This window comes from Serinus canaria, chromosome 9 (assembly GCF_022539315.1).
Source record: "Serinus canaria isolate serCan28SL12 chromosome 9, serCan2020, whole genome shotgun sequence".
In the NCBI taxonomy this organism is placed as follows: Eukaryota; Metazoa; Chordata; class Aves; order Passeriformes; family Fringillidae; genus Serinus; species Serinus canaria.
Window position 1 is genome coordinate 11,259,882 of NC_066323.1, and position 27,795 is coordinate 11,287,676.

Sequence of the window (27,795 nt, forward strand, 5' to 3'; positions counted from 1 at the left end):
TAACTCTAATCTTTTCTAACCTCAAAAACAAAGCCCCAAACCAACCCTCAATACAGTCGCATCACCTTCTCAGCCAAGGTGCTATAAACGAGCAGCAGGGCAGAAAGAAGATCTCCAGCAAGATGCTTTAAGATGTGTGTCAGCCATTTAGCAGGGAAGGCGGGGCAGGAAAAGTGCATTTCGTTGCTGAGCAGCCTGCAAGCATCTGGGAGCATGATTTATATTCCCACAAATGCCTCTTCAGGTTAAGGGTGAGCATAGTAAAGGATTCATCACAGAAACCCCAGCAAATACAGAAATAGAGGAAAAAGCAAACCAGGTTTCTTTGTCTTATCCGTTAAAGGTAAATTAGAGTTATTACAGAGGAACACCCAAGCCCAGCCACAAAACATTAAGCCATATGTGAATATTTATATACATATTTGTCTGATCAACCAACTGAATATTTAAAAGATTATACCCTGCTTGCACTGAGCATAAATACCTGGGGTAATCAGCCTTTCAAAAACAACACCTAAGACGCCCTCCAGCCTCATAAATACACCACCCAGGATACTCCTATGCTATTGCAAAACTGAAGCAGCAGGGAAATAAAGGGCTTGGGCACAGAGAACTGAGAGCAAGGGGAGCACCACACAGTGGGACACAGGAAAGGGGTCTGCACTTAAATTTCACTGCTGCGATTCAACATATGCTCACGTGCCCATCTCTCCACCACCAAAAAGCCACAGAAGAGGATAAACAGTGGCAACACTAAGTCACAGGAGCTCAGAAAAGCAGTGGCAGCATGTTGGCTGTCCAGTCCCACCAGCAGTAGAATCATTATTTTCTTTCACTTGGTTTTCATTTCACATTGCAACAAAAAAGGAAATCCAGAGCTTGAGAAGGAACTTGCAGCATGGAGGACGTTGCAATACTGTTCATATTATCTATAAACACAGCAACATCATAGAGAGGCTTGAGCACTGTGGAGTGTCATGGACACTTCTGATCCTTGTGCTTTTCCAGTTTGAATGCTCTAAGCAAGTATGTCCAGCTTCACCCTTAGCCTCATGAGGAAGATGGCTTTGCCTGCCCTCCCTCCAGACATACTTTGGGTCTTCCCAGCAGACTTCCCCACCCTGAAAATCAGTAATGCAGAGGAGGGAACACCAGATTGGGTATTCCTGTCCACAAAGCAAGCACAGCATGCTTAACTACATTTTAGAACCAGTTTCACTAGAAGTTCCCCTTAGTCTGGTCCTCTTTTTCAGTGCTCTCAGCTCCTTATATCCACTTCCATGCTCATGTAGGCCTCCCACTCTGACCATGTCTTTTCCACCCACTGTATGTTGAATTTTTGAATTTTAATCACTTCTATAGGCTTCTGTATACCCACACACATGAATTTTCCTACTCCTGGACCTTTCCTCTGCAGGACCCAGCATTTCCTCTGCATCCCACCCACAGTCCCTGCAGGTACACTTGCATGGTCCACAGCACATCAAAGAAGTCTATTTCAGAAGACAACCTGAAACAAGGGCTAAAAGTTGGGAACAAATGGATTGTTTGTCACAATCCCAAGCACAGGGCAGGGGCTTTTGTTCTCTCGACACCGTGTCCTATCTCCCCAAGGACCAGCAACTGCAGCAAGTGGGCATCAGGTGTAAGACCCTGGGGATCAGGCCAGTGCACTCCTCAGACCAAAGACTCCTGACTTACAGCACATGGATGCCCCAGCTGGTCCCATCCACAGCTGTGACTTCATAAAAGCACTCACTGAGAAACCAGCATGGCAAATAGAAGAAGGGACAGCAGAAACTCCCCACCTCAGCTCTGCCATAGCCAAACAATGACTTCAGTCAAGTTGCCCCATCCTACTGTACTTACTGTTGCCCCCACATCGCCTTGGCAGCACAAAGCAAACTGATTAGGACCAAGCAGCAACTGCTGGGCCATGCACAAGTGAGTGTTCAAGTGAGCAATTGGCTGTGAGTGCACATTAAAAGCAGGAAGAGAACACTAATAAGGAAACAATTATTTCATTTTTTTTTTTTACACAAATTTCTTTTCTATTCTTTCCTCTTATCTGGAACAAACAATGCTTTGAGGGAACAAATACAATTCCAGAGATAATCCACGCTTTGGATCCTGGAAGCATTTGGTACCAACTTCTGGAAAACAAAACAATGATAATGACTCATGCTGGGCCTGGGGGTGGCTCATAACAAATTTAGCAGCAGCTTCCATGCTCCCAGCTGAGATTGGCTTTGCTGGGTTGTTTTCACAGATCCCCAGGACTGCAATTTAGCACATGCAAATCGGCCCAGCAGCCAATTGCAGCCACCATGCTAGAAAGGCATAAACATGCCATTTAGAAAAATGCTTTGCCATACAAAACATGATTACCTCCTTCCATGCCATTTCAGGCTATGGGAAGAAACACTATTTTTATTATTAAACATTACACATCTCTTTTCCTCTAAGGGGAAGAAGAATTATTTAAAGGCCTATTAATCAAACATTTATTCACACAATTGAAAGTTTGCACACTACCATTGCATCTGGTATCCATTACAAGCATCTTATGAGGCCACAGCTCAATTCCTGTATCCAGTTTTGGGCCCCTAGCTTCAACAAAGACACTTAGGTGATCCATCCAGCTACAGAACAGAGTTGGGAAAGAGTCTAGAGAACAAGTTCTACAAGGGGTGGCTGAGGGAACTGGGAGTGTTTAACCTGGAGAAAGGGAGAACAGAGGGGACCTTATTGCTCTCTACAGCTCCCTGACAGAAGGCTGTGGCAAGGTAAGGGTAGGTCTCTTTAAGTAACAAGTGACAGGACAAGAGGAAATGGCCTCAAATTGCAGCAGGGGAGCTTTACATTGTATAGTAGGAAAAATTTATTCACTGAAAGAGTTGCTAAGCATTAGAAAAGGCTGCTCAGGGAAGTAGTGGAGTCACCACCCCTTGAGGTATTTAAGACATGCAGATGTGGCACTCAGTGGTGGATTTGGCAGTGCTGGGTTAACAGTTGTACTCAACAACCTTTGAGGTCTTTTACAACTGAAAAAAATTCTATATTCTACAAGAAATCTTATCAAGTTTTCAGACCATGCTAAACTTTTGATGATATATGTACAACCTGGACTAAAAAATTTAAAACTAGCATCAGTCTGGTAAAAAATTAAACATGTTACTTCTGGAAAGCAGCAGAAAGGGCTATGGGAAGACAAGTGGCTTGGTTTTAAGACAAAGTTCAGTGAGCCAGAAGTAGATCACTCTCACAAACAAAACAGGAAGAATTCAATTTCTTTAATGAACAGGGCTTTCCATCTGGGAACTGATGGCTGTGAAACACCTCCAGAGGAATCTGCTGGAAGCAGAAAACAAGCCTACTGTCAATGCTCTGTGGACAGGGAAAATAAGAATTTTAGGGGTGATACATACCACTAATCTAATGGTTCAACAGTGGTTCTGGTTGGGACTAGGTGCATGAATAGAGTTAAATATGCACTCAGATGGTTCAGTGACCTGAGACCTGTCTCCGGAAATACTCCTTGGTCTTCGATGGACACAACCTAACAGCAGTCACACAGCTCTTAAGCTGAAAGCATCTGCTCTGAAAGTCATCAACTTTAAGTATCTCTCTTTGACCCTGCATTCTTGAGTTGCACTTCAGGTGGAAAAACAGCAACACAGAATTTTATACATACAGTCATTCAGGAAAACCAATAGAAAAGCAGAAAAAATATTACATTATATTGTTAGCTAACTTTTCCCATAAATGTTTCAGCTTATAATGCATTGCAATTGTACACCTCAGACACCTCTTACTCTTTTCTTGGCTGAGATTGGGAAATGAAGGAAGTTAAGCTTTATTCCTCTGCAAAACCATGCAAATCTTTGAAGTGCCATAAACCAGCCAACCTCTGCTTCAAAATACTGTTTATCATCTTGATTGCAGGTACTTAAGAAAATTCAAATGGCTCTTATTTTGCTTGTATTTGCTCATTCACAGAAAGTAAAACATTTCTCAAATATGATTCAGTATCAGTGATGCTGTGGTAGGACCCAGACAAGTTTCAACACTCAGAGGACTGAGGTAAGATCCAGCAAATCCAGATGCCCAGCTCTGTAACCTCAGACATCTGGCTGACAGCTCTGCATTGCTAAGCCACTTTACACCCAGCTCTGCATTGCTAAGCCACTTTACACCCAGGGACCTGCATTTCTTTTGAAGATTTATGAAATACTTTACTGCAAACTGAAAAATAAAATCCTGCATAATATCAAAGACTTTCCTTTTCATAACTACACAGAACTGGCTGCAAGCACTTAAAAAAGTTATATGCGTATAACTAAGTTCATTATCATTTGTATCTCTGGAATTTTTGTATTATAGACACCAAGTAATTTCACCAAATAAAAATGCTAAAAATTCGTCATTTCTAGAACAGATTTTTTTTTAAAAGATGCACAAGCAATATGGACTTCCAGGAGAGATGCTTAGCCAGTTTCTGCATGAGAGGGTTACTTCAGAATAAAGGAAGTGTGGATTTAAAATGCTATAGCTATTCTTGAATAATACCCCAGAGGAGTGCTCCTGTTATAATAAAAAAAGAGTTTTCAGAGTTTTGTTTAATTCATTTCCCAGGTGAATTAAACTAAATCAGACAAAGGTATTCTTTCTACTAGCATATGAGCGTCAACAATAGGCATTATTCCAGAAGAGCACGGGTACTTAACTTCCACTGGTCAGCAAGTGTTACTTTTCCAAAAACACAAAACAGGAAGAGGGAGCCTGAACAAAATATGTGCCATAACAGTGGCAGAGAACGGCAGAGAAGACACCTGGTGTGGGAAGGAAAATGTACTGATGACCCCCAGTCAGATCCCAGTGCTTCTCAGCCTTGCGACCCACTCCCAGCTCCAGCTCAGCACCACTAAGGCACCGTTCCCATCTCCCAGCAGCAGTGCACATCCACACTGAGCTGCCACAGATCAAAGCCTCCCTGTGCTCCCTGAACTCAGCAAGGAACTGCAGCTTTCACTATCTGTTGCTTACATACACAAAGCTGCTGCTTCCAGTAATTTGAAGCTGAACTGTGCAGTATTTGCTGCACACTGTAACTTGCTGTTTATTTGAATAAACAGCAGTGGGAAAGTTTTCAAGAACTAGTGTATGTAAATAAAATGTAGATGGATGCACAGATGACTGCACAAGCAAAAAAAGGAGTGCCTGTTCTGCTCATAAGCCAAATACTATTCTTGAATATGCAATTGTACCTCCTATGTGTGTGAATCCATTTGCATCTGAAGATGTCTTGCACGTGCAAGAAACATTATGACAGTGCCCTAAATAGTCTGAGGGAAAATGCAAAGATGTCTATGGGCAGCAACAGACTGGCTAATTATTGGCAGAGGCACAGCCTGACCCTGCCTATCTAGACAGAATGCTTGTTCCTGTTGCCCCAAATATCAAACTTAGTGTTGTGATGCCTGGAGAAATATGAAGACCTACTGCGCCAGACATCATTTTAATTTGCCATAAAGCCAGCATCAATCAGTATATTTCCAGGACCATCTCCAAATTTCACCAGTGTGAGACTCCCATGGAAGCCAAGTTCAGGATTTACTATCAATATGAGCTTAATTTGTCCTGAAGGCATCAATTTGCAAAATAGAGACTTAAACTGAGAAGTACTCTTGTGAATGTTTGAGAATAGATCAGTCTCTGGATACAACTAAACCTCTACTACTGAAAATAAAGCTGAAAATGCACTGATGCTGAATGCTGTTGCTGGTCAATGGGAGAAGTATCTGTGGTTTTAGCAATGACGCATCCCACAGGAGAGTCTGTGCTGGAGCCAAGGGGAGGACAGGCATGAGATAGAACCACTCATAGAGCCAAGAAATCCTTATGGAAGGAGACTAAAACACACTAGCAGAAATCTCCATGCTGCTATTATGCAGTCATGGGTACAGGGCTTTTTACATCAAATCTGGCTGCAAACCAGGTACAGGTCACTCAAAATAGTTTTTCTCAACTCTATTCACAGCTGCTACAAGAATGCAGTCATTATTTAATGCTTACCTTGAACTTATCAGTGTAGAAGCTATCAGTTTCATAATTTTGGCTAGGAAGCCAAAAGGAAAAAAAAAATCTGGACTGACAAACCACATTTCCTAAGCAAAGGGGAAAAGAGCATTAGCAGAGAAAATAAATTAAAGGAAAAAACACTTAACAAAATTAACTGTGGCTGCACCATTGCAACAGGAAATATCTCTGCCCATGCAATACAATCAGTCAGCTTGCAAAGTCTGAAACTAAGATAACAAGTGAAGCACCTGAAAGATGATATAGAATGTTGCTGTGCTAAAATACTTGTAAAGAAATTCAGAAAGGAAGAGGATAAATCCCTTACTCTGCATTGCTATAAATTACTTGCACTTTTGTGGCGGCCTGGAGACCCATTAAGCCCCATTTGAAAGGTGCTGTTCAAAAAACCACGGCCTGCCTTTGAGACAAGATCTGCACACCTCAGAAGTGGAGCATAAGAAAACAAGAGGCTAGAGTTAGCTAAAGTAAAGAGGTGAGAGGTCTTTGCATAATGATAAAAACATTTTCGTAATTTTTTTGCTAACATCACAATAGAGCTGTACAGTACTATACAACTACCTTCAATATTTCACTGTTTCTCATGCATTAACTTCTGTCAGAATCAGGAGTGGTCTAAGGCTCTGAGTCAGCACAACACACAAATATGAATCTGACTTTAAACGTGTACTTACATCCTTATGAGCTGTTTGCATTAAAGAAAACACAGATATGAGGAAGGCAAAAGGCTTGGTCAAACTGTCAAAATAACTTCAGATCAGAGGATCAAGGATGCCTAAGTAGCTCACAACATTCTGTGCCACCACTGTTGTAGTCAATGTTTCCACAGTCCCTCCACTCCCATAATTTTATAATCCTTTTGCTGGTTTACATCTCTGACTGGCTTGGCCCCACAGTGCCACAGTGGGCACAGCACTACACCTTTAGGGCTGTTGCCAGAGTATACACCTGTATCTTGGGGTATGCTCAGCTTTTGAAGTTAGCAAGGAGATTTATCCCCCAGCAGGCCCACCCCACACTGACCCTTTTATAAGTGGAAGTTTTCCTTTTTATTGCGCATTTTTCAAGAACATAAACCCCAACCTTGACAGAAAATGAAAAAAACACAGCCAAGGAAAGGGAACGTATTTTAGCATGCTGATTCAAAGCAACAGACCCCATCTGGAGTGGTCAGGCTCATGGTGGCAGGGGCTAGAACCTGGAAAATAAGCCCAGTTGGGGATAACAATAGGAGATCATTCCCATAGTCTGTCTCCTTACAGAACAACATCAGGAAATACAAGGAATACTCAGTGTTCAGTATCATTCCTCAGAACTAGGAATGTAAGAAAAAATTCAAGCACACTCCAGTACATGATCCACCTATAAAGCCAAACCAGCTCCGCCAGGAAACTATTAGGACACTATCATTGACTTCTAGTTCACTAAAGTTACAGCCTAGCAACCCCCATGGCCTAAGCACCACCCCACTTTAACCAGTAGCTTATTGTTCTCTTTATTGCTCTTCCAAAAGACACAAACCAACATTCACACGTAGCACTACAGTGAAAACTTCACTAAAGCTCTTCACTGAAAAGAGTCTAGTGTGTGTACGGCATCCACGTGCAGCCACAATTTAGTCTAGTTATTTATCATATTGTTCTTCAAAGCAGGGCAGAACATGCTTTGAAGGGAGTCCAGCGTTCTCTCCCAAACATTCCCCTGTTGCCATGAGCCTGTCACAGACAGCAACTTGCACACAAGAGTGTCATGGGAGGGAAGAGGCTATTGAGGCATAAACGGGTGGCTATAACCATTAACAGCTTTTCCTTAGCAAGGCCATAAGGGAATCCAGGCTATCTCAGCAACAGTGGTCCCCTAAGAACTGCCTTTCTCTTCAAGAGAACAGCAAGCATTTGCACTGGAGGCATGGACTTTTTTCTCTTCTAGGACCAAGATCTCACAAAAAAAACCTGACACAAGCTTTAGGAAAGAATACTCTAAAAGACACTCTCATAAGCATCCAATTAGTAGTTTCTACAGATGTTAATAATAACAATAACAACAGAGGATTTCATTCCAGAGGCATTTACATTTGCTCAGTGTTCTAGAGAGGGAAAGTCAGATTCATGGAAGAAACACATGTAGCACAGAAGTAATTGTAGCACAGAAGAAACACCACTTTAAAAGCTTCAACAAGATGATCCTAGAACTCAGGGGTAGTACCACACCAAACCAAGGCACTCACTCCCCTCTTCAAGAAGTGCTCAGGGGAAGTGTTTAGGATCACAGATATTGTTCAGAAACTCACCCCACTGCACTTCCTTCCCATCCTAGTGAAATGCTCTCTCCCCAACAGGCCAAAAGCTGACAGAGAAGTTGGGAGTTTCCTCAGGCCCCCATCAGGAGCAGGCAGGGATTTCTCTTTGCTTGTAAGTATACTGCCATTCAAAAACTCAATCAGCACCCTGCACCAGAAAACCACTGCGACATTACTTCTACCAGAAGCACAAAGTATGTAGAGCTCTCACCGAGGGGCCAATCCTAGAGTTGTATGGGGCCACTGGCACCCTGGGGAAGGTTATCCCAATATTGGCCAGGTGCTAACAGAAGGTGCAGTTGGGGGTTCCGGGTGGAATGAGAAATACAGGGGTCCCATACGAAGAAAAAGGATCTGAGTGGGCTGCAGGTGGGACGGGAAACAATAGTGAGGGTCGTGTGAGGCACGAATCTCTGTGAGGACAAAGGACACATGTGGGGTCTCTGTGTGGCTGGGGGCTCCAGTGGGGATTTCGCACAGGGTGGGGCGGGGAACAGGCCTCGGGTAGAGAGGGGCTGTCTTGGGAATCCAGCGGGTGGGGTTGCTGGGGGCGGAGGGGACCCGGGTGCGGAGATGCCGAATTAAAGGGACTCGGTCCGGGGAGGAGCGGCGGGGTCAGCACCGCGGACAGCGCCCGGCCCATCCCGGCCACCTGTGCGCGGCGCCGGCGAGACGGAGGCGCAGGGGAGGGAGGGCGGCGAGGAAACGGGGCCAGCCCGGGCCGAGCGGCGCCCGGGCGGAGAGGCGAGGGCGGCGGGGACAAGGACGCGCGCTCCCCACCTGGGCTGTGGCTGGATCTCAGGCGCCTTCCACAGAGACACTGCAGCATATGCGAGCCTTTCTCCAGGAGAAGCCCGAGAATCCTCATGGATTTCACTTTGTGGCGCCCTCCCGCTCCTCGGAAAAGGGACCGGCCCCAGAGCGGCCGGCTCTCAGCGGCGGGGCGCCAGGCCCCCTCGCCGCCAAACTTCCCGGCCCATCGCCGCGGCCCCGCCGCGCCCGGGGGAGGGAGGGGGATCCCGCCGCCACTTCTCGGGACTTGTCCGCCGGCGGAGGGCCGGCCGTGCCGGGAAGCGGGGCGGGCTGGCTGGAAGGACGTCAAGCCCTAGAAACACGCGCGGCCGGCTCCCAGCCCTGCCCCCTGCCGGCACAGCCCCCGCCAGGCCGGGCCGCGCCGCCGGGACCCCCCCGCCGCCGGGGCTCGGCCGCTCCGCTCCTCCGGCGGCGGCTCTGCCGCTTTTACCCCGCCACCGGGGACCCGGTCCCGCCGCGCTCGAGTTCCGCGAGTCCCGGCGCGGAGGGAGGAGACAGCCCCGCTGCCCGCCCCAGCGCCGGGGCCGCCGTGCGGGGCCTGGCAGGGCTGGTGCCCGCGGTGCCCCAGCGACAGAAGGCACCGAGCGCGGCCCTGCCGGGGCTCCCGGGACTAGAACCACGGGCCGGCAGCGTAGCCGGGAAGAAGAGACACCTTTAGTCTTAAAGCACCGGTGGGTGCGGGTGCCCAAACGGGAGGACTCCCTGATGAGCACGCTGTAAACGAGGGAGCCTCCGTCTTTGCACCAACCCCAAGGCACCAGTCTCCTGCAAAGGGCGCTCCACTGAAACTCAAGGTACCTTCTCTTTTACCCGTTTTTAAACTGTCGCTGTTACAGCGCTGCAGACTCGAGTCTCGGTGTTGGTGCTGCACAGAAAAAGGTAGTGCACATATTTCACAGGCAAGATGGTAAGGAAAGTAACCAGAACTGTCTCCAGTTAATGAAATTACACAAAACCCACAAGACTAGGCTAGAAAGGACAGGAGCACAGAAAAACATCAACAAAACAGTACTATCATAACAATACTATCATACAAAAGCCATTCAAAAGAACTCTTTCACCTGAGTAAACTCTAATCGTGCACTAAAAAGCAGCTCCCTCCGGGAGAAAGAGGAACCCAGCAAAAGGGTGAACATCTAACTGAATTACCTTGTGCTCAAGCAGGGTTACCTACTCACACAGCACCTTTCAAAGCCTTCTCTGTTTTTGTTCCCTTAATACCTGGAAGAAGTGACCAGGTGTCTCTGACCAGCTCATGAGATGGATATTTTTCCAGAGACTGCACTCTAGGATGTAACAAGCTTCTGGCCAGCACTTCAGTGGGATGAAAGAGTGGGGATACACACTTGGATGTTAACACATAGATCAGTGTACTAAGGCACATAAATGAGGCATAACAAAAGAAAAGCTGTTTAGATGTGAGAATCTATCAAGCATGTGTGGCAAAACTAATATTTTTGAGAGCATCTGGAGTCTTTCATGCCCTCAATACTCCACAATTTCAGTTTTACTCTTGAATAGAAAAGGAAAAAGAAAACAGTTTACCATTTCATGAAATGGTAGCTCTTGTTTTCCAGTCAACTCTACTTCATATGCTGAAACACAGCACTTATCTAGAAGCAAAGCCAGTAGCATACAGTTCAGGACTGTAAGACAGATGGAGGATATTACTAACATCCCCAGGACTCATGGTAAACTCAGTTTTTGTTGTCTGCTGTGACTTAGGCTAAAAAATCATCACTCTGTCTTAATTTATAAGCTATTTTATATTGCACATGCACCAAGTCATAGCAGAAAGCTTAATGAAACTGCCCTGCCCCATGTCCCCAGTTACCCAGGATCATTGCTCCATCACACTCCTCAGCAATCCCTGCTCCACAGCCATCATGAAAGGCTATGGTGCCATGTCAGGGCACATAACCAAACTGAGACTACAGTGGTTACCTCACCCTTCTCCCAGAGTTGTCCTTCAGTCCTCTGCTACACCTGATCACCAGAGAACAAGCCTGCAGCCCTGCTGGAACAAGGCCAGAAGTAGTGTGCACAGTGAAGCCCTAAAACAGAACTGGTGGTTCTCCAGTACTTCAGTAATAGCATAAAAAAAATAATAGTCCTCTTTCTGCAAATGCTTCAGCAGCCTATTTGACATGAGAACAATTCTGGATCTGGCTGATCAAGGACAGTACAGTGAGATTCAAAGTCAAGGTGCCCTCCTTGCTTAGCAGCCAACATGGAGCTGTAAATGAGGGGCTCTCATTTAGAGAGGCCAGGACTGAAGTGCAGCACTAGGTAAGAGGGAAGAGTTGCACTTAGATGTTATATGTATCAAGCTAGCATAGAAATGGGCAGATTTATCCCATGAATATACAAGGGCAAGTGCCTTGGACATGATACAGATGTTTGTTAGAATAAAAAGTGAAAATGCAACAGGTAGCTGAATTTTGAGACCTCTGTTCATTAAACAAAACACAGTTGTTCCTGGAAAATCTACTCAAAATAACCCATAAAATCCACTAATAAAATCATCCCCATTTCTTTGGAGAGTTTCCATCACCTTGCAGCAAAGCTGATAATCCAGCCTTTGTGGGGCACACTCTAAGGGGTCAGTTCCTGAGTCACATTAGAGGAAAAGAGGGCAGACTCAGACCAGTGAAAAGAATGAATATTCCCTGGCATTTCCAAATAAGGGTCTTAAGGACTGCAATAAGCACCTGCTCTTTCAAACTGAGTAGGTTTAAGTAAGTTTAGACAGCAAAATGGAAGCACAAAGATGGTAAAGGAAGAACTGTGACGCATATGACTCAAGTGTTTACATGCTACAAAACACTCAGTAATATCATGTACCCAATTAGGTAAATCTTAGCCCAGTAAACAAAGCTTAAAGAATTTGAAACGATAAATGGAGCTGACATAAATCAAGGCATTGCTAGATGTGTTAACTCATTTTAATCTGAAAACAAGGTAAACCAAAATAAAATTTATTTCAGTGCAGAGAGACAGCATGTACCCAAACAATACTTCAATGGGACACAGTGGTGCATAAATCTCACTATGGCTCCATTGATGAGCTCACACTACTAAATAATAACGCTAATAACATCACAAAAGTTACTGGGAAAATGCTAGAGCTATTTAAATTTTTAACTATTGGTAGAACACAGGTATTAGAAATGATAGTGTGCTTGAATAAAAGCAGAGATTGCATTTGCTAGAACACAAAGAAAGCTGTGAAAGCCTCACTGAGGTCAGAAGACATTTACAGGGAACACAGTGTCATGTATGTTTCTCCCTTATTAAAATAAAATGCCATTGGCCTTCTGAAGCACTGAACAGAAATGAGAATATGTTTAGGATTATGGAATTTAAATTAATACCTTTGCTAAAAAGAGGAATGTACTGCACTCTGATCAGAGAAAAATAAGGTGATTTAGCCGACAAGGCTCTTTGCTAGGTATTAAAATAGCATAATGTGTATGAGTTCACCAGTTACAAAAGCCAAAAAAGAAAGAAAAGCTACAAAAGCTCCAAGAAGAGACTAGCCAGGAAAGCTAATTTCCTTGTGTTTATACACAGGCAGTAATAATCTTTCAGGGTGCTGGGTCTAAGCTGTTCTGTTGTCAGCCATACTCACTGGTAGTTCTTTGAATATTGTGATGGGTGCACAGACAAACAGCTTGTGCAGGTGTGTTATTTCTGGTTGGTTGGGTTGGGTTTTGTCACAAGTCTCTGCCCTTGTTGTATTGTCTGGCCAAACATGGGCGGATATGATGAGAAAGGGTCCATTAACCTTAAGAGCTTTGTCCAAGCTGGTGCTGACGCAGAGCTTGCACCTTGTCCCTCTCTCTGTAAATTTACAAAACTCCTGGCACCTGGTGCTCATTTCTCCAAGCTCACTCCATGGGTCGTTATGTGATCAGTGACTGCATATTCTTCAGCAGTGACAGACAACCACTCCACAACACCTCTCCTTGCAGGAGCAAAATCTACCAAAACGGGCCAAGCCCTTTTCAGTGCAAACCACTGTCACCATTGTGCTCTCTGGCTATTTCTCCTTACCCTTTTCCCCTTCTTGATGAAGCTGGCAAGGGACATACCAGCCACATACAGCTCCTACTGCACCCACCTCCACCAAAGCACAGCACAGCCACACCAGAGACAGTGGGAACTTCAGCAGAAAGTTGAGAGGTTTGCTGAAGGTCACACCATAAATTTGTGGACAAGGAGGGAATCATCTGTCAGTCCTCATTCTGGTGATTTAATGAGAGAATTAGCCTCTTCCTGATCAGTATAAAACTGCACTAAGGTAAAGGTTCTTCTGAAAACTCTACTATGGATAAAGTATACCACACACCTTCTGAGAGCAAACAGAAGTTGCAAGAAAAAAAAAAGACAGCTTGATTTCGTACATCAGACAAGAAAGATGAATTTCTTAGTTGCTTTTCTGAGCAAGAGTGAACAGAAACCACTGACTTCAGGTCCTGCTGGAGAGACTGACTTGGTAAAATCTCAGTCCCTTCTGAGCTCACCAAAGCAGGTTCCAGAGCAAAAGAAAAGATGTCCCATAGCCTTGATCATTTAATAGATTTATCCTCAGACACATAAAAAGCTTATAGTAATGAGCACTCAGGAGCTGAATTTCCTGACATTAAGAAGAAATTTAATTTTACATGTAAAGAAGGCTTTGTGTATCAAATGTCTCCAGTCTGAATAAGGGAGAAGTGGTTGTTCTGAATATTTTTCAGTACAGTGACACTTCCTCAGAACCTGAACTTCTAGGGCATTTCCAAACATTTTGGCAGAAGTATCAGCAGTACAGAACAGATACTCTGGAAAAAGAGGCAGCCAGACACTGTTCCTTCCACCCACTTCCACTGCCCAGTAGATGCACTCATCTACAGGATATCTCATAATGTGTTTAAGAACCCTTGATGGATTTCTCCCCAACTACTTTTTATATCCATTTTTGGAAAACAGTAATACCATTGGCCTCCTAACCATCTTTTGGCAAGGAGTTCCACAGGTTAATCATGTGGCAGGAAAAAACTTTTATTAGTTTAAAACTCTTTCTCAATAGCTCCATTTAATCATTTAATGCTCACCTTAAGTTATAAAGTGAGCATTAAAGGATTATATTGTGAATAGTAATTTCATGTTCTCCATAACAGTCATGGTTTTATACACCTCTGTCGTATTTCCTTCTTCAATTGTTTCACTTCTGAAGGCACCTGAAAATGCCTAATCTGTTCCATCATTCCCTGGGCAGCAGCTACTCTTCACGCTCCACTGACCTTGTCATTGTTTCCTGTGCCTTTCTAGTTCTATCACATCTTTTCTGAGACAGGATAACTGGAGCTGCACTCAGTACTCAAGGTGCAAGTGCTCCAGGGATTTTTAGCACAGCAGGATGATAGCTCCTATTTGCTTTCTGTACTTTTTCCAATAATTTCTGCTTGCATCTGCTGAGCTAGCACTTCTGGAGAGATTCACTTTCTCTGTGGTCTTTTTCCAGTGAGGAAATGTGTGAAAAGGACCCCAGTAGCATCCCTTACCCTTACTATAATATATATATAATATTTCTATATACAGCCCCCATATATTTGGGTTTCATCAAGGGTGCATTATCCTGCACTCCTCCCGTTTATACAGTCGTTAGTTCAGCAAATGCTCCATATCAGATGCTCCTTCTGAAGCTCTTTTATGTCCATTTCTGTTTCTCTTACTTCAAATATTTTGTCTCTTCTTCATCCTCTAACTCTTCAAGATCATTTAAGAGCATGTCCAAGATTGCACAGGTCAGTCCCTCTTCACTGGCCATTTCCTCACTGATGAGACCTGCCCTTTTTTGCTTTAGGGGAAACACCTAGTGAGGAACTATCTTAGAAATCCAGACTTGTGTCTCATCTTTACCCAGCTGCCCAGAGAGAATTAAGGAATTTGGTGGGATGTTCCTCTCCCAAGAGGCATGCAGCCCCTTACCCAGATGGCCAAACCTGACTGCCAGTCCCCCACAGGATGGCTGCTGTGATTTTTTCAGATGTAGTCCATGGCAAACCTCCAGATGTTGCCAAATTTGTCCTTTGAACCCGAGAGCTGCAGAAACACCTTCTAGGTGCACCTCTTTGTTGGGTTCAAGTCCCCTGCCAGCTGTGGTTGCTGTTCCACATCTGCAGCCCTTCCAAGGGAAAACACGCTGGAAGGCAGAAGATCTCCCCCGCCTGCCGATCCCTCCAGGCTCAGAGGTTATGAGAGAGGAAAGCAGATTAATGGGCTGTAATGCAGCCAGCACGAGGAAGATCTGACCCACAGGCCTCCAGTAATTGAGGTTATTAATCCACTGTAGGTAATGATGGCTTTGCCTGAGGCATGACCCAAGCTGTGAGGGCAGCAGATCACAGTTGAGCCAGGGTTTGGAGGTGGACAGCAAGCCAGCCTGCTCCTGCTGGCCAGCAGAGCTCCTGGGCTCTGCCCATCAACATCCCCTTGGCGCCTCTGCTTTCAGCAGGCAGCCACCAAGGCAAAGCCAGAGCTGGAATAGGTGCAGCTTCCAAATTCAGGATGTGCTCTTGGCTTTCCCCCCAGCTCCCTGCATGAAACATGAACAACTGGCAGGCTGCTTTCCTCATCCAGGAGTGCAACCAATCCATCCACCTCACAGGGAAAAGATGTCAGGCTTAATAAAGGGGATTTTCTAAGGGTAAAAATACAATAGATCAACCATGCAAAAAATCATCCCCCCTTCCCCCCCAGCAAACTCACTCCTAATGTTCCAGAGGGCATCTGAGGTTGGGAGCAGCATCTGTGGAAGCACGAGCCTCCCCATCTGCCTACTTGCAGTGACACTTACAGAGCCTTTTACTGTTGTCTAGACCTGAAGTGTATTTATTCTGGCATGCTAATACAACACATGTGGCACAGCCTCATCAAGACAAGCAAGTACTTGCCTAACTGCCTGCCTTGGGAATGATGGTACAAGAAATGCTTTCTGCTCCAATTCACAGCTGCTCCAATGACAGAAAAGCCACTATCAGGACACCAGAGATCAGACCCTCACTCATTAAGTGGCCACCATGGCTGAAGAGTGCATAGAGAGACATCTGAAAGAGATTTCTCTAGAAAGACCACTATTCTGGAACATGCAATTCCCAGTGCCTGCAGTGTAGCACAGCTAAGGCTCTTTATCAGACCTACACACAGACTTGTCCCTGCTGGTTCTGAAAGGAAGAAAATTACAAAAGCCAGGTATTAAATAATAATATTACAGTGCAGCTATAAAGGGGCTATGTAGGTAAAGGAAAATTAATGTTTCAAGAGATTTGAAGATGGGATTCACAAAACCTTTATAAGAGCCACCCTTGAAATCCTGGATTGTTAGGATGGGACTTCCTACTGGGTACATTTCTTTCCAGGTGAACTTAAGACTTTTTGTCTGGAAACTTTCCTTTTCTGAGACTCATATCATGTAGTCCTGACCAGAATGCAAGAGAGCTAAGAAAAAAAAAAAATCTGTATCTTCCTAAGAGTACACTATTACTGTGGGGAAGTTGTAAAAAAAAAAAAAAAAAAAAAAAAAAGTCGAGTTCTTCTCTGTGGTGTGAACAGAGAAGAACTTGACTTGTTCCCCATTAGCCCACGAGTCCCCCTCTGCTCTGCAGCCCCCTGCACATGGATATCCACATACCACACACCAGATTCATGGGACAGAGAAGATTTTTTTGCTGTTCATAGTTTCAGGACAAATGGTGAATGCAGTTGACATGACCAGGCTCAGACCCTACCAGCTACAAGGCAGAACAACTTTCTCTACCCTCTGCTCTAAGAGAAAGCCCAAACCTGAGTAACATATTTTAGGTTCTTTTTTGCATTTGACTCATAGTCCAGCATCTTTAAAGGTTTCTATTGTTAGCTTTTCTCTGCAGCCATTAGAACCAGGAAATCTAAAAATGCCAAGTTACCATTCTTACATAATGGCTCAGGGATTTAAGAAAGGCCCCAAATCTTCTAAAAGTTAGCAACACCAGTTTGCAATAACCACACCAGTGACAGGTAACATGGCTGGCTCCCAGGGACAGGAATCATTGCTGACATGTGACATACCCAGTAATGGCCTTACCCTGCTTTTGCTGAAAACACAGCAGTGCCAGCCCACAGGCAGCTCAGAGTGATTACCAGCCTCTGGAGAACTCTGCTCCCCTATAAGAACATAAAAATCCTGCCTTCCTCGCAGCTGAAGATATTTCACTTAAGATGGAATAGAGATTCTAGCAAATCCCATCCCAAAACATGCATAATCTGGCAAATCAGGAAGGAATAAGAAGTGTTCAAAGTCAAAGATGAAGCACTATTGACATGATTATTGCTGTGGAGCGCAGCAAGAAAGAGGAAATCACAAAAGATGGATGACCAATGCGTGGAATTTCAAAAGAGGAGTAAAATACAGGAGGGAAATGCTTCTGTGTGTGAGCAGATAAATCAACTAGGCATTTCTTTATCAGGCATTACCAGAGGCCTTGAAGGTGAAGCACTGCAGTGATTGTCTGCTTCCCACAGGCATAGTTTAAAACCTGGACCACACCACACACATGGCGCATGTGATGGACCTGGCACAGCACAAAATGCAGCTCAGCAAAAGCTAAAACTGTAACTGCAATCACAGAATGGACTGAGGAGGGGTTAGAAGAGACAGTGGTGGGTGCAGAGGATTTTCCAATCATGTTAGAGAGATGGGGCTAGATTCTGATCTGCTATAACTGATGCTGCTCCACGAGGTCTGATTTCAGCCCATACATTTCAGGCACTGAGACTTTATTTTTTTTCTAACAGGCACTTTAGGGATGCAAAGCTGAAATCATAAAGCTGAGCTGCTGCTCCGTCAGTATGTGCTGAGCTATTTATGAGTCACTAAAACACACCTTTTCTAATTCTCACCTTAGCTTGTGAATGGCATGTGGCCAGGATGCCTTTTTCAGCTACTTGAGAAAAGTCACCACACTGTGCAGTGTGCCAGGCCGTTGGCAGAGCCTCTGCACTGGCTCTGCTACAGGACATGTTTGACCTCCAGCCAGACCTGCATTAGCCCTCTGCCTGTTTACACTGGGACAGTCACAGACATTAGCTAAACAAGTGTCACCCAACGGCAGCAATAAATTTTAGGAGTTTCCCTCAAATGAGAAGCCTCTGCAGCAATAAATTTTAGGCATTTCCCTCAAATGAGAAAGCCTTTGCAGAATTAAAAACCACAACTGCAGGCTTGAGTTGTCCGAAGTCCCCAGTGCTGCCTTAGCCCCACACACCATTTCTGTCCCTGAACAAATGATCCTGCCAGGTACAGGGGGCTCACGAGTGAGAGGAACCACAGCCATCCCTTTCCACTCCCAAAAAGCTACATCCTGCAACTCAGCAGTGAAACAGTAGTTACAATGGAGAAAAATGCCCAATTAAAGCACAGCTGTTCTGAGCCAGTTCTCATGTGTCAGGCATCCACATCCTCAGACCACTGACAAAATTATTTCCTTTCAGCTGGCATTTGCTTAAACCCCCAACAGAGGCAACCTCAACTATGCAGCATTCAGTTTCACATAAACCCTCCTTAGATGTTACATTCCAGCAGTGAAGATTCCATTTGCTCTATCTAGATATCTTGAAGGCCAGCCCCACATTCAAATCCCTACACTCAGAGGCTTGGCTTATTTTTTCTCCACCACTTTGGTTCCTTGACTGTTATCCTGATCCCAAAGGGGATTTTCCATCTCCCACTCCCCTTCTCAGCCAGCTGCTGTGCACAGATTTAGCAGGATGACTCAGAACCAGGGAATGACAGCTCAACATTTTCCTGCTATAGAGCAATCACTGCCTGTCTCCAGAAGGTCCTTGGGTCAGGATTGGAGGTTCTGCACCAGGGAAAGGGAAGCAATGGCTGCTTTCTGAGGAAAACCAGACCAAACTCTGTGGGACCTCCTGCTGCTTCCCTCTGTCACAGCCTCAACTTGTCCTTGCTTAAGTCTCACAGGAGCAGCTTGTTGTAAAACACAGGTTTAGCTATTTGCTTTTCATGACAGCAGAGCCCCAGAGCTCCTGAGGTCAGTGCCAGGCACTCTGTGAGCCGCACACGACACTGGAAGCAGTGAGGAATGGGAAGGCAGGTTCCCAAGGTGGTGTCTTTCCCTTTTCCCTGCTGAGTTATAGCAAGTGTCACGGCCACATCATCTATTTTTCATTCCCCAGTGCTCAGTGTCAAGCCATAATGAAGCCATATGGAATACAGCACCACTCAGCAGTGCACGAAAGCACTCTGGTCAGCTCTGCAGAGCTGCACGGCATAGTGTGCAGCAGGAAGGAGGAGAGTCTGATACCAAGAATGCTCCCCATTTTTATACACTTCACTCCCAGAACTGCAGCAGTAGCAAGTGAGAGCGCGGCAGGGCACAGGAAAGCCTTGCTCCTCAGCCTGCTCCCTCAGTCACCACCCTGGGTACAGCAAGAGCTGTCAGGTAAGGCCACAAATGTCCAAGGTGGTTAATGTCAACAGCCAGCTACACGAAGGCAAGCAGGCAGAAGCAGAAGGATCTGTCTCAGGATGATGCTCTCAGAGGACAGATGGTCAAAGATAACTTCTGAAAGAGTGCATAAGTGGGACTCCTGGCTCTCCACACAGCTGCAGTAACTCAGCTGCCTTTCCCCAGACCTGAGGCATCACTAAATCTGGCAGCTGGGGAGAAGAGCTTTGCTGGCAGAGCCCACGGATGTGCAGTGGACACAGCATGGCCATGGATCAGATGTCCATGCAGAGGAGCAGGCATCACTCACAGGGAGAGCCAGGGATCCCTCCTGGTGCTTGGCCACCTCCACGCTCACCACCCTGCCCCTTGGCAGAGCTCCCCTGGGCTCAGGAAGGGCACCTGAACTGTCTCTTTGCCCATTTATCCAGCCCAATTCTCAATGAGCACCGAACACCTGGCAGCCCCAGTCTCCAGGTAAAACTTGCAGTGCTTTTGATGAGCTAGAACAGACAAGAGCTTTACTTGTACACCATTGGGGCAAGCATCTGGAAATGGGCCACATTAACACAAAATAAATTAACAATCAGGTACAACCTCAGAGCTGACATCTACTCCAGACTATGGAATAGTCTGAGCAGCTAAAACTGGATCAAGCAATTCCTGGGGAGCAACTCATAGGGGAAAGCCTGCTCTGCTCTGTCAGGGATGCAGGCAGCAGTGCATGGATAATCTCATTTTAAAGTATTGTTCTGCTCTTCCACAACTTTCTTTACCAGTTGTTAGGTACTCACCTTATAGAAACTGTTGGGCCATGTCTCTGGTACCCCATAATTTTTCTTCCACCGTGGCACTCTCACCAAGGAAGGTTTCATGGAAGATGCCTGCTGAGGCCAATTATCATTTTTCATATGGGTGTTTACACAATTTAGGATTGATGGAAATGGGCACTTGGCCATCCTGCCACACGGCAGCTGTGTTTGCACTGCATTTCACTGAGACCCTGCTGTTTACATCTAATACTCCAACTTTTCAAACTTCCTTTTATTCCATGTTAAAAGTTTCATATTTCCTCACTATCTCTTTGTAAGTCCTGTTAAGATCCTAATGTCCCTGCTAAGATTTTACACACCAGAAAAATCCTACTGAAAAGAAAGCTCAGATAAGAAGGTGATGGTTCAGGCCTGGGTCAGGGTAGTTACCACAGACACGAAATGCTGTGCAGACCAGTATGAGGCTCTTCTCTAACATATCACAAGGCATTACAGAAGACAGAGCAGCTGCCATCCACTTTCCTAAGGGCAGGAGCCTTGAACACCCTTTCATGTTCTTATCGCTGTCAGGATTTTCCTACCCCACAACTGCTCTTGAAAAATAGGGGAGATTCCTGGGGGCTGGGACCAAGCAGGAGCACAAGGATGCTGTTTCTGCATGTGCTGCAGTGCAGCAGTTTTGCCATGTGGGAGGCCCAACTGGTCAGCATGCCTACCCAGTCTTTTTTGGAAAAGGGAGAATAAGTTTATTCTGAAAGCTTTGGCTGATTTTTATTCTTTACACAAACACTGTATCCACAATCTAAGCATCACAAGGGTTTACAGAAGCTTTCCTCTTTGGTGGTGTAGAGTTTAGCAGGAGACTTCCTGCATGCTTAAGGGTTATAAATGATACTATCTGTTTTTAAGACTACAAGCAATACTTTCCCATGTTTCATGGTTGTACTGAGATGGGTCCTTGACTACTGGCAGCAGTAGGGGTCACTGTAGTTTGTGTTAAGTGGGAGAATTCAACTAAAAATAAAAATCTAAGGGGAAAAAATCAACAAGCTGAAGCATCTTGTGACAACTCACCCCAGAAGCCCTGTCAATCTGCCAGGACTGCATTACCCAGGAGCTGGGAGTGAAGCTAAACCATCCACTGTCTAATGCTCAAGATCTCTTTAACCCACTCCATCTTCAGCTGCTTTCCATTGCTGGCTGCTTTTAACCTAGTTTTCAACCTCCAGAACTCTTATTTCTGGCTGCAGCTTTCATTAGCAGAGACATACTCCCCATACAATTCCTTACAGAGATGTAGGCTACATCCCCAAAGTGCCTTTTTGGAAAAGTTGTCTGATGCACTTGCAGCCAGAGGGTGCAGTGCCCTGGAAAACAGGGAGGAATGCAGCTTCCAAAGTGAGTTCTTCCCCTCGGTAATAAAAAGCCAGACCCCACTGGTGAATTTTGTAGATAGGATTGTTCTTTCCTAACCATTGTCAGTTTTTTTTTTCCAAAACTGATGGGAAAGACTGTTTTTTAAGGACTTGGAGAGCTCTTCTCCCTTTGTCTCTTTCCCTATCCTTTTGGAGTGATGGGTGATTCATTGCTTCTGTCTCTACTTTTTCACACCTCCATTACTGATGCTCTCTTATGCAGGCAGCTGGGGAAGAAACCGCTTTCAGGAAGTCCCAGTGATCACAGATATGCCCTCATCCTCAGCTTGCAAAGTGCTTTCTTGCTGAACTGCCAGAAATACTGATTTCCTGAAATACTCATGATTTCCTGCAGGAAAATCATCTCCTGTCACTACACAGACAGGCTGCCACAGGGGGAATGCAGCAGTCTGGGGTCCCCTCTGCAGAGGTGCTCACATACATACCTTGTGACCTCCCTCACTGCCTGATTTAGAGGCTGTCAGTCTGCATATTGTCTTCCTCCAGAACTAGCTGTGGTCTGACAAGATCAAGATGGACATTGAAAAGAAAAGTGATTTTAAAGTGCAAAACACTTCAGTTGAAGCCTTCTCAGTTTCATACTCTATACTATCCCCTTAGTGTTCCTGGGAAAGGGGTACAGGGCTCTCAAAGGCTGGGGCTCATGCTTTCTTTCAGAAGTGTCCACACTCTTTTATTGTCAAGCGACAAGTTTCCCTGAGAGGGAGTGATGTAAACGGTCTCCAGCCCAAAGCCTTGTAACCATGTCAGCAAAGCACCACACTCGGCCACTAAGGTCTGCTGGGAGGCTGGATTTATCAGCTCAGACACCCCAGCTGTGTAATTACACAGCCTGCAGTCTTGAAGCAGACTGAGTCCAGCCAGCCCAAAACACAGCCCAGACAAGTTTGCATCTGGCTGCAAAAGATCTTGTAAGACATAGCCATGACTACTGGCATCTGCTCAAAACACTTCTTTGGTTTGGAAAGCATCAATGCCAGGGTAGACTGGGTGTGCTGAACATCAGCAGCAGAGCTGTTCCCACAACAGCTGTGTACGCTCACAAATCCTTACAGCCCCCCTTGGCAGAGACGCTGAGGTTGGCATTTCTGTTCCCACTTCACAGGCAGGGATATTGCAACAGGACTGCAATAAGCAGCTCCCAGAGCCTCACACAAGCAGCCCACAAGGCCATGGAAGGAGCTGTATTACAAGAGGCTTTGCACTGAGAACTGTTGGTGCCATGTGCTGGGCTCAGTGCCCTGCCAAGCAGAGGCAAGACTCTGAAACCTAAAAGCCTGTCCCACACCTCCACCCTGACTGACTTCCCATCATCTCCTGTGGGGTGTCCAGTGCCTTTAAAAACAGCAAGTTTTCCTTGATGGAGGTCAAGCCCCAGAAAAAGTTTGGTTATCTGCTGTCACAGCACATTCTGTGGTTGAAGTAACCCAAACCTACTGCATCCCTTTCCTCTGCCGGAACCACAAGAAGCTGTTTTCCTTCCAGATGGCCTTATATGTGGGCTTACTGCCTGCCAGGCTTGTGGTCATTTTCTCAGGCTAATCCAGCACAAAGAGGCACTGGCTGCTCTCCACTCCAAACCTCTGCCAAGTTGGGAGAAAGATGGAGCTGCTTATAAAATGTATCATAAATTGGAACAGTGTAAGAAGGTAACAGCAATTGTTATGCTGAACATAGCAGCCTGCATCCCAAAGGACCTCAGCTCAGCTGATTTACAAAAAAAACCACACTCAAAACAACAAATGTTTTTGTAATTCAAGAAATTTCCCATAAAACTAAACCTCTGCAAGAATTTTGCTATAAGATCTCATTTGAAAACCTGCATAGATCATCCTTAAGTGTTTGTTTTAAGTATGTAAACACTAGAAATACCCAGTGCAGACAAACACTGGGGAAAAGCACACACATCATTGCCCTTGTATTGCCTTTTTCATTCTGGGTGATGAGTTTGTGATTTCACATCCCACCCCACACCTACCCAGTCAATAACATTAACAACTTTTCACTTCTTACAACCAAGGTACCTCTCAGAGCTGCACCTGGTTGGCAACTCTATCAAAACCACAAGTCCTCTGTCCTAGGACAGAGTTCTGGCAACACATGGTTTCCCAAATACACAAAGCAACAACAACAACAACAACAAAAAAGCCCTAAGCTGGCAGCTGAAACTAAACAAAGCAAAGTTCAGAAGTATTTAATGTTGAAGGTGATAAAGCATTGGAACAATTTAACAAGGTGAGTCTTCCATCACTGGAAAGTTCTAAAGCAAGAGGGGATGTTTTCTTTATTCAGTGCTGCACTTCAAGCAGGAGTCAATTGAGGGCATTCCTGTGCCTTGCACTCCACAGGAGGTTGGACTGAAAGATCACAAGAGCCTCTCTGACCCCATAACCCAGGAATTAATACCTGGGAGGAGTTTCTTGTAAAATCTGTCAAACCACTGCCCTTTAAATCCCTACCTACAGCTTCTCTGCTATGAAGCCACAATAGAAAATCAATTAAAGAACGGGGAAAATGGAAAAGAGAAGAAACAAGAAGCTTCTGACTGATGAAGGCAGAGTGAAGGATGACGGAGGTTTGAACATTGCTCCTGCACCAGGCTGAGCAGGACCTGTTCTGAACTCCTGGAGATCATGGGATGTTGGCTGTTACTGATTCCACTGGTACTCGTGTCCTCTGCAGGTAACAGAGGACAAGGGTTTGCATTCTGCAGGACTACAAAACCCATGTCACTCCCAAACTCTGAACAGCCCCACTACACAGACAACCAAGCTACAAAGCTGTTATTCTTTCATTTGAACATCCCAACCAAGCTACCTTTGTGATCATAACTATAGACCAAAAGAGAGTGCATACAAACAACAGGAAAAAAAAACCAAAACAAACCCCAAACTAGAAATCCAACAGAAAAAAAACCAAAACAAAACTGCTATTTCATTATTATTATACTGCTGCTTTGGAATCAGAGAAAATATGAACCTCCATCAGCAGATCTGGATTCCTCAATGCAGCTCAAAAAGCTAGCAGGGGACTGTTCAAGGAACGGTAACTAGACTGCACAGATCCTCAGGAAGCCACCAGAGGGTAGCAAAGCATTTTGGAGAGCCGCTGACAGAGGCCCAGGCAAAGCAGCCTGATCTGTACCTGCTTCTCCCTCCTCACTTTCTGGTTGCTATTTCAGTTATTCAGGAAAATTACAATTTTATTCATGCCTATCCATTCAATTTTCAATTGCTACCTTGCTTTCTTCGCAGATGAGAAGGAAAATTTATATTTCAATTATTCCTACCCTTCTCCCTAAAAGAGGCTTGTTTCTCCCTTATTTTCTTCATGGTGTCTGCATCCCTCCCCAGCCAGCTCTCCCCTGCAGTAGTGAGTAGCAAGCCATGTCCTGTGGGGATGGCCTATGGTTCAGCAGTGGGGTACCACCCTTGGGGAGGCAAGAGGAGGGGAAGAGGGTCAGAAAGGCAAAAAGCTGTTTCCAGCAGGTTCAGGAAACTAATTACACCAGTAGCTCCCCACATTAGGAGTCTGGATTACCCCAACTTCTTTGCTAGTACAGTGTTCAGATAAAACTCTGAATTGCTGATGGCCAGTCCTGAGGTTTTTATTGTTTCAAAGTTGTTAAAAGTACAGGAGAGGAAGAGACATGATATTTTCATAATGCTTTCCTTGCCTCTCCAAAAGTCTCCATTCTGCACTTTGCAGATTCCCACCCCAGTCACACTGAAATCCCTCAGCTCCACAAACACCTCAAGCAGCCAATAAACCAACCTCATCCCGATCCCCCTCATGTCCTCTGCTGAGTGTAAGAGTAGGAAGACTTACAGTAACTATTATTATTATTATTTTAGTGTTCCTGTGTGTTAAGTCTCAGGCCAGGATGCAGGGAGTCCTGCTGCCCTGCTCTGGGAAGCTTATATGGGGAAAGGAGACCAGACAGTAACACAGGGGAGGGGGGGACAAGAGTCTGGCTTTTAAATAGCTGACTTTTTCATGCACAGTCTGCAGGAACCAAAAATAACTCCTGAATATTTCAGCAAATCATTCCCAATAATTAAAATTTTGATGTGTTTTCTGTCAATCCCAAATGCAGTGAAAGCCTTGAGATACATTATTCACTACAAATTATTCATCCAGCTGCACTTGCAGAGTTGAAAATTTCCGTTCACTTAGACCTAAGCGCAAAGAAATCCTCCAGCCCCTAAACGACAAAGTCTTTGATATCTGCCCATTGCTAAAAGATACAACAAACTAACCTTCCCTGATCCATCCTATTTAGTTATTTCAGGGATGTCTTACCCAGTAGGGTAACTCTGTGCTGCAGCTGACACTTAGCACTCATTAAGTTGTATCTGTTCAGTGCAGCTGCTTTCAGTCCCTATAACAGATCCACTAAATACATTTTCCACAAATTGTACTATCACACTTGCTCTACCCAGGTACTGTGCCAGACCTGAGGACCAGCCCTTTGCCACATTGTCAGGAAGAAACAGGAGGTAGAGGAAAGGTTCTTGCAGAACTGGGGAAAAGCTTCTGCCTCTGTAGAGCACTTGATTATCAGTCCTGCCCCACCAACAGCAGATATCTTTGTTCACAGGCTCCTCAAAACAGACACCAAAGCTAAACATGCCAGAAACATCACCCTCTTGTAGTGCTTTGAAAAATCTGTGGCATCCTTTCAATCCAGCCCAGCAGCTCACTCCTCCATTACAGCCTCTGCATGAATTACAAATGTGAAGCAGCAGACACTCAGCACAAGAGCACAGTCTGGGCAAGACCTGTTTACAGACCTTCTTAAAGAAAGTACCCAATATATAGAGGTGTTTTCATTCTCTTGGGGCTGGGGTCAGGAGACCTCAAAGGGACAACATATTTTGGAAGCATTGAGCATCCTTGATGGGGTAGTCAGAGCATGAGTATCTCAGTTTGAGATTCCCCATCTGTCCAATATGTCTGAACATTTAATATAAATTAATCTGTTCTTACAAATCATTCAACCAAGTTCTCCTTGACCTGCAGTCTGAGACATCCTGAGACAAGACAGGGAGCTAAAACAGGCCCTTGCTCTGTTTGAAGGTACAGCTCTTAACAGGATACAACTTCTCTTCATGATTAAAAGGATGGTTATTAGGAGTGATGCCACAGAAAACCCTGGAGAATCACAAACATTCCCCTTTGCAAAAACTGGCAATATGGAGAAACATCACATTGAAGTCGCAGTTCCTTGTTAAGCACTTCTCCTCCTCCTCAGTGACGTGTCACACTGTCATTCCAGAATGTCACCTTGATGGAGAGAACAACTTCTTGAGAGGAGTCATCTGCTTGGAGCAACAAAAGCCACCTCCTTCAGAAATACACCCACAGAAGTGTGCAAGGCCAGGACAATATCGTCACGTCAGGGCGTAATTAAAACTCCTGAGTAGTTACAGCTCCTCATTGACAGTCTTTTATGTAATGACTGAATGCAATTAAGGTAACGACCTTCCCCATACTGACATGTCTGCACAAACATACAATTACCACAGAGATGGAAAGCAGCCTGACAAACATTTTGCTCAGGGAACAAGAAAGCCAGCTAGGAGGTCCCGAGCCCTTTTCAGCCTTGCTGCTCCTGACTTCTTCAGGACATTGCGTCAAGCCCTGAAGGCAGGGACAGAGGCCAGAAGGTGCTTGTACATTAATAAGTCCTCCTTGCCCAGCAGATGCCCTTTCTTGGCAAAACTCTCCCTTTCTATAGAAGATGGAGCACGTGCTGTTCCACAACTGACTGGCAATTTTACAGAACAAGCTTGGACCAGCTTTCTGGGAGCACACAGACATGAGACAAGAGAGATACTGACAACGTCCTAATAAACAAACAAAAAATTATAAAGACAAAA

The 27,795-nt window shown here is 45.1% G+C and overlaps 1 protein-coding gene across 2 annotated transcripts in view; it reads right to left on the reverse strand.

Annotated features, from left to right (window-relative positions):
- FGF12 (fibroblast growth factor 12) overlaps positions 1-27,795 on the reverse strand; it is a 216,725-nt gene that overhangs the window by 127,652 nt on the left and 61,278 nt on the right. The window contains exon 1 of one of the 2 annotated variants that reach the window (XM_018912955.3): positions 9,179-9,327. The exons of the other annotated variant lie outside the window; for it this stretch is intronic. Within the exon in view, the coding sequence (XP_018768500.1) occupies positions 9,179-9,266 (88 nt within the window). The 5' untranslated portion in view covers positions 9,267-9,327. Of the gene's footprint in view, positions 1-9,178; positions 9,328-27,795 lie in introns of those variants that run through there. 2 annotated transcript variants of the gene reach the window in all.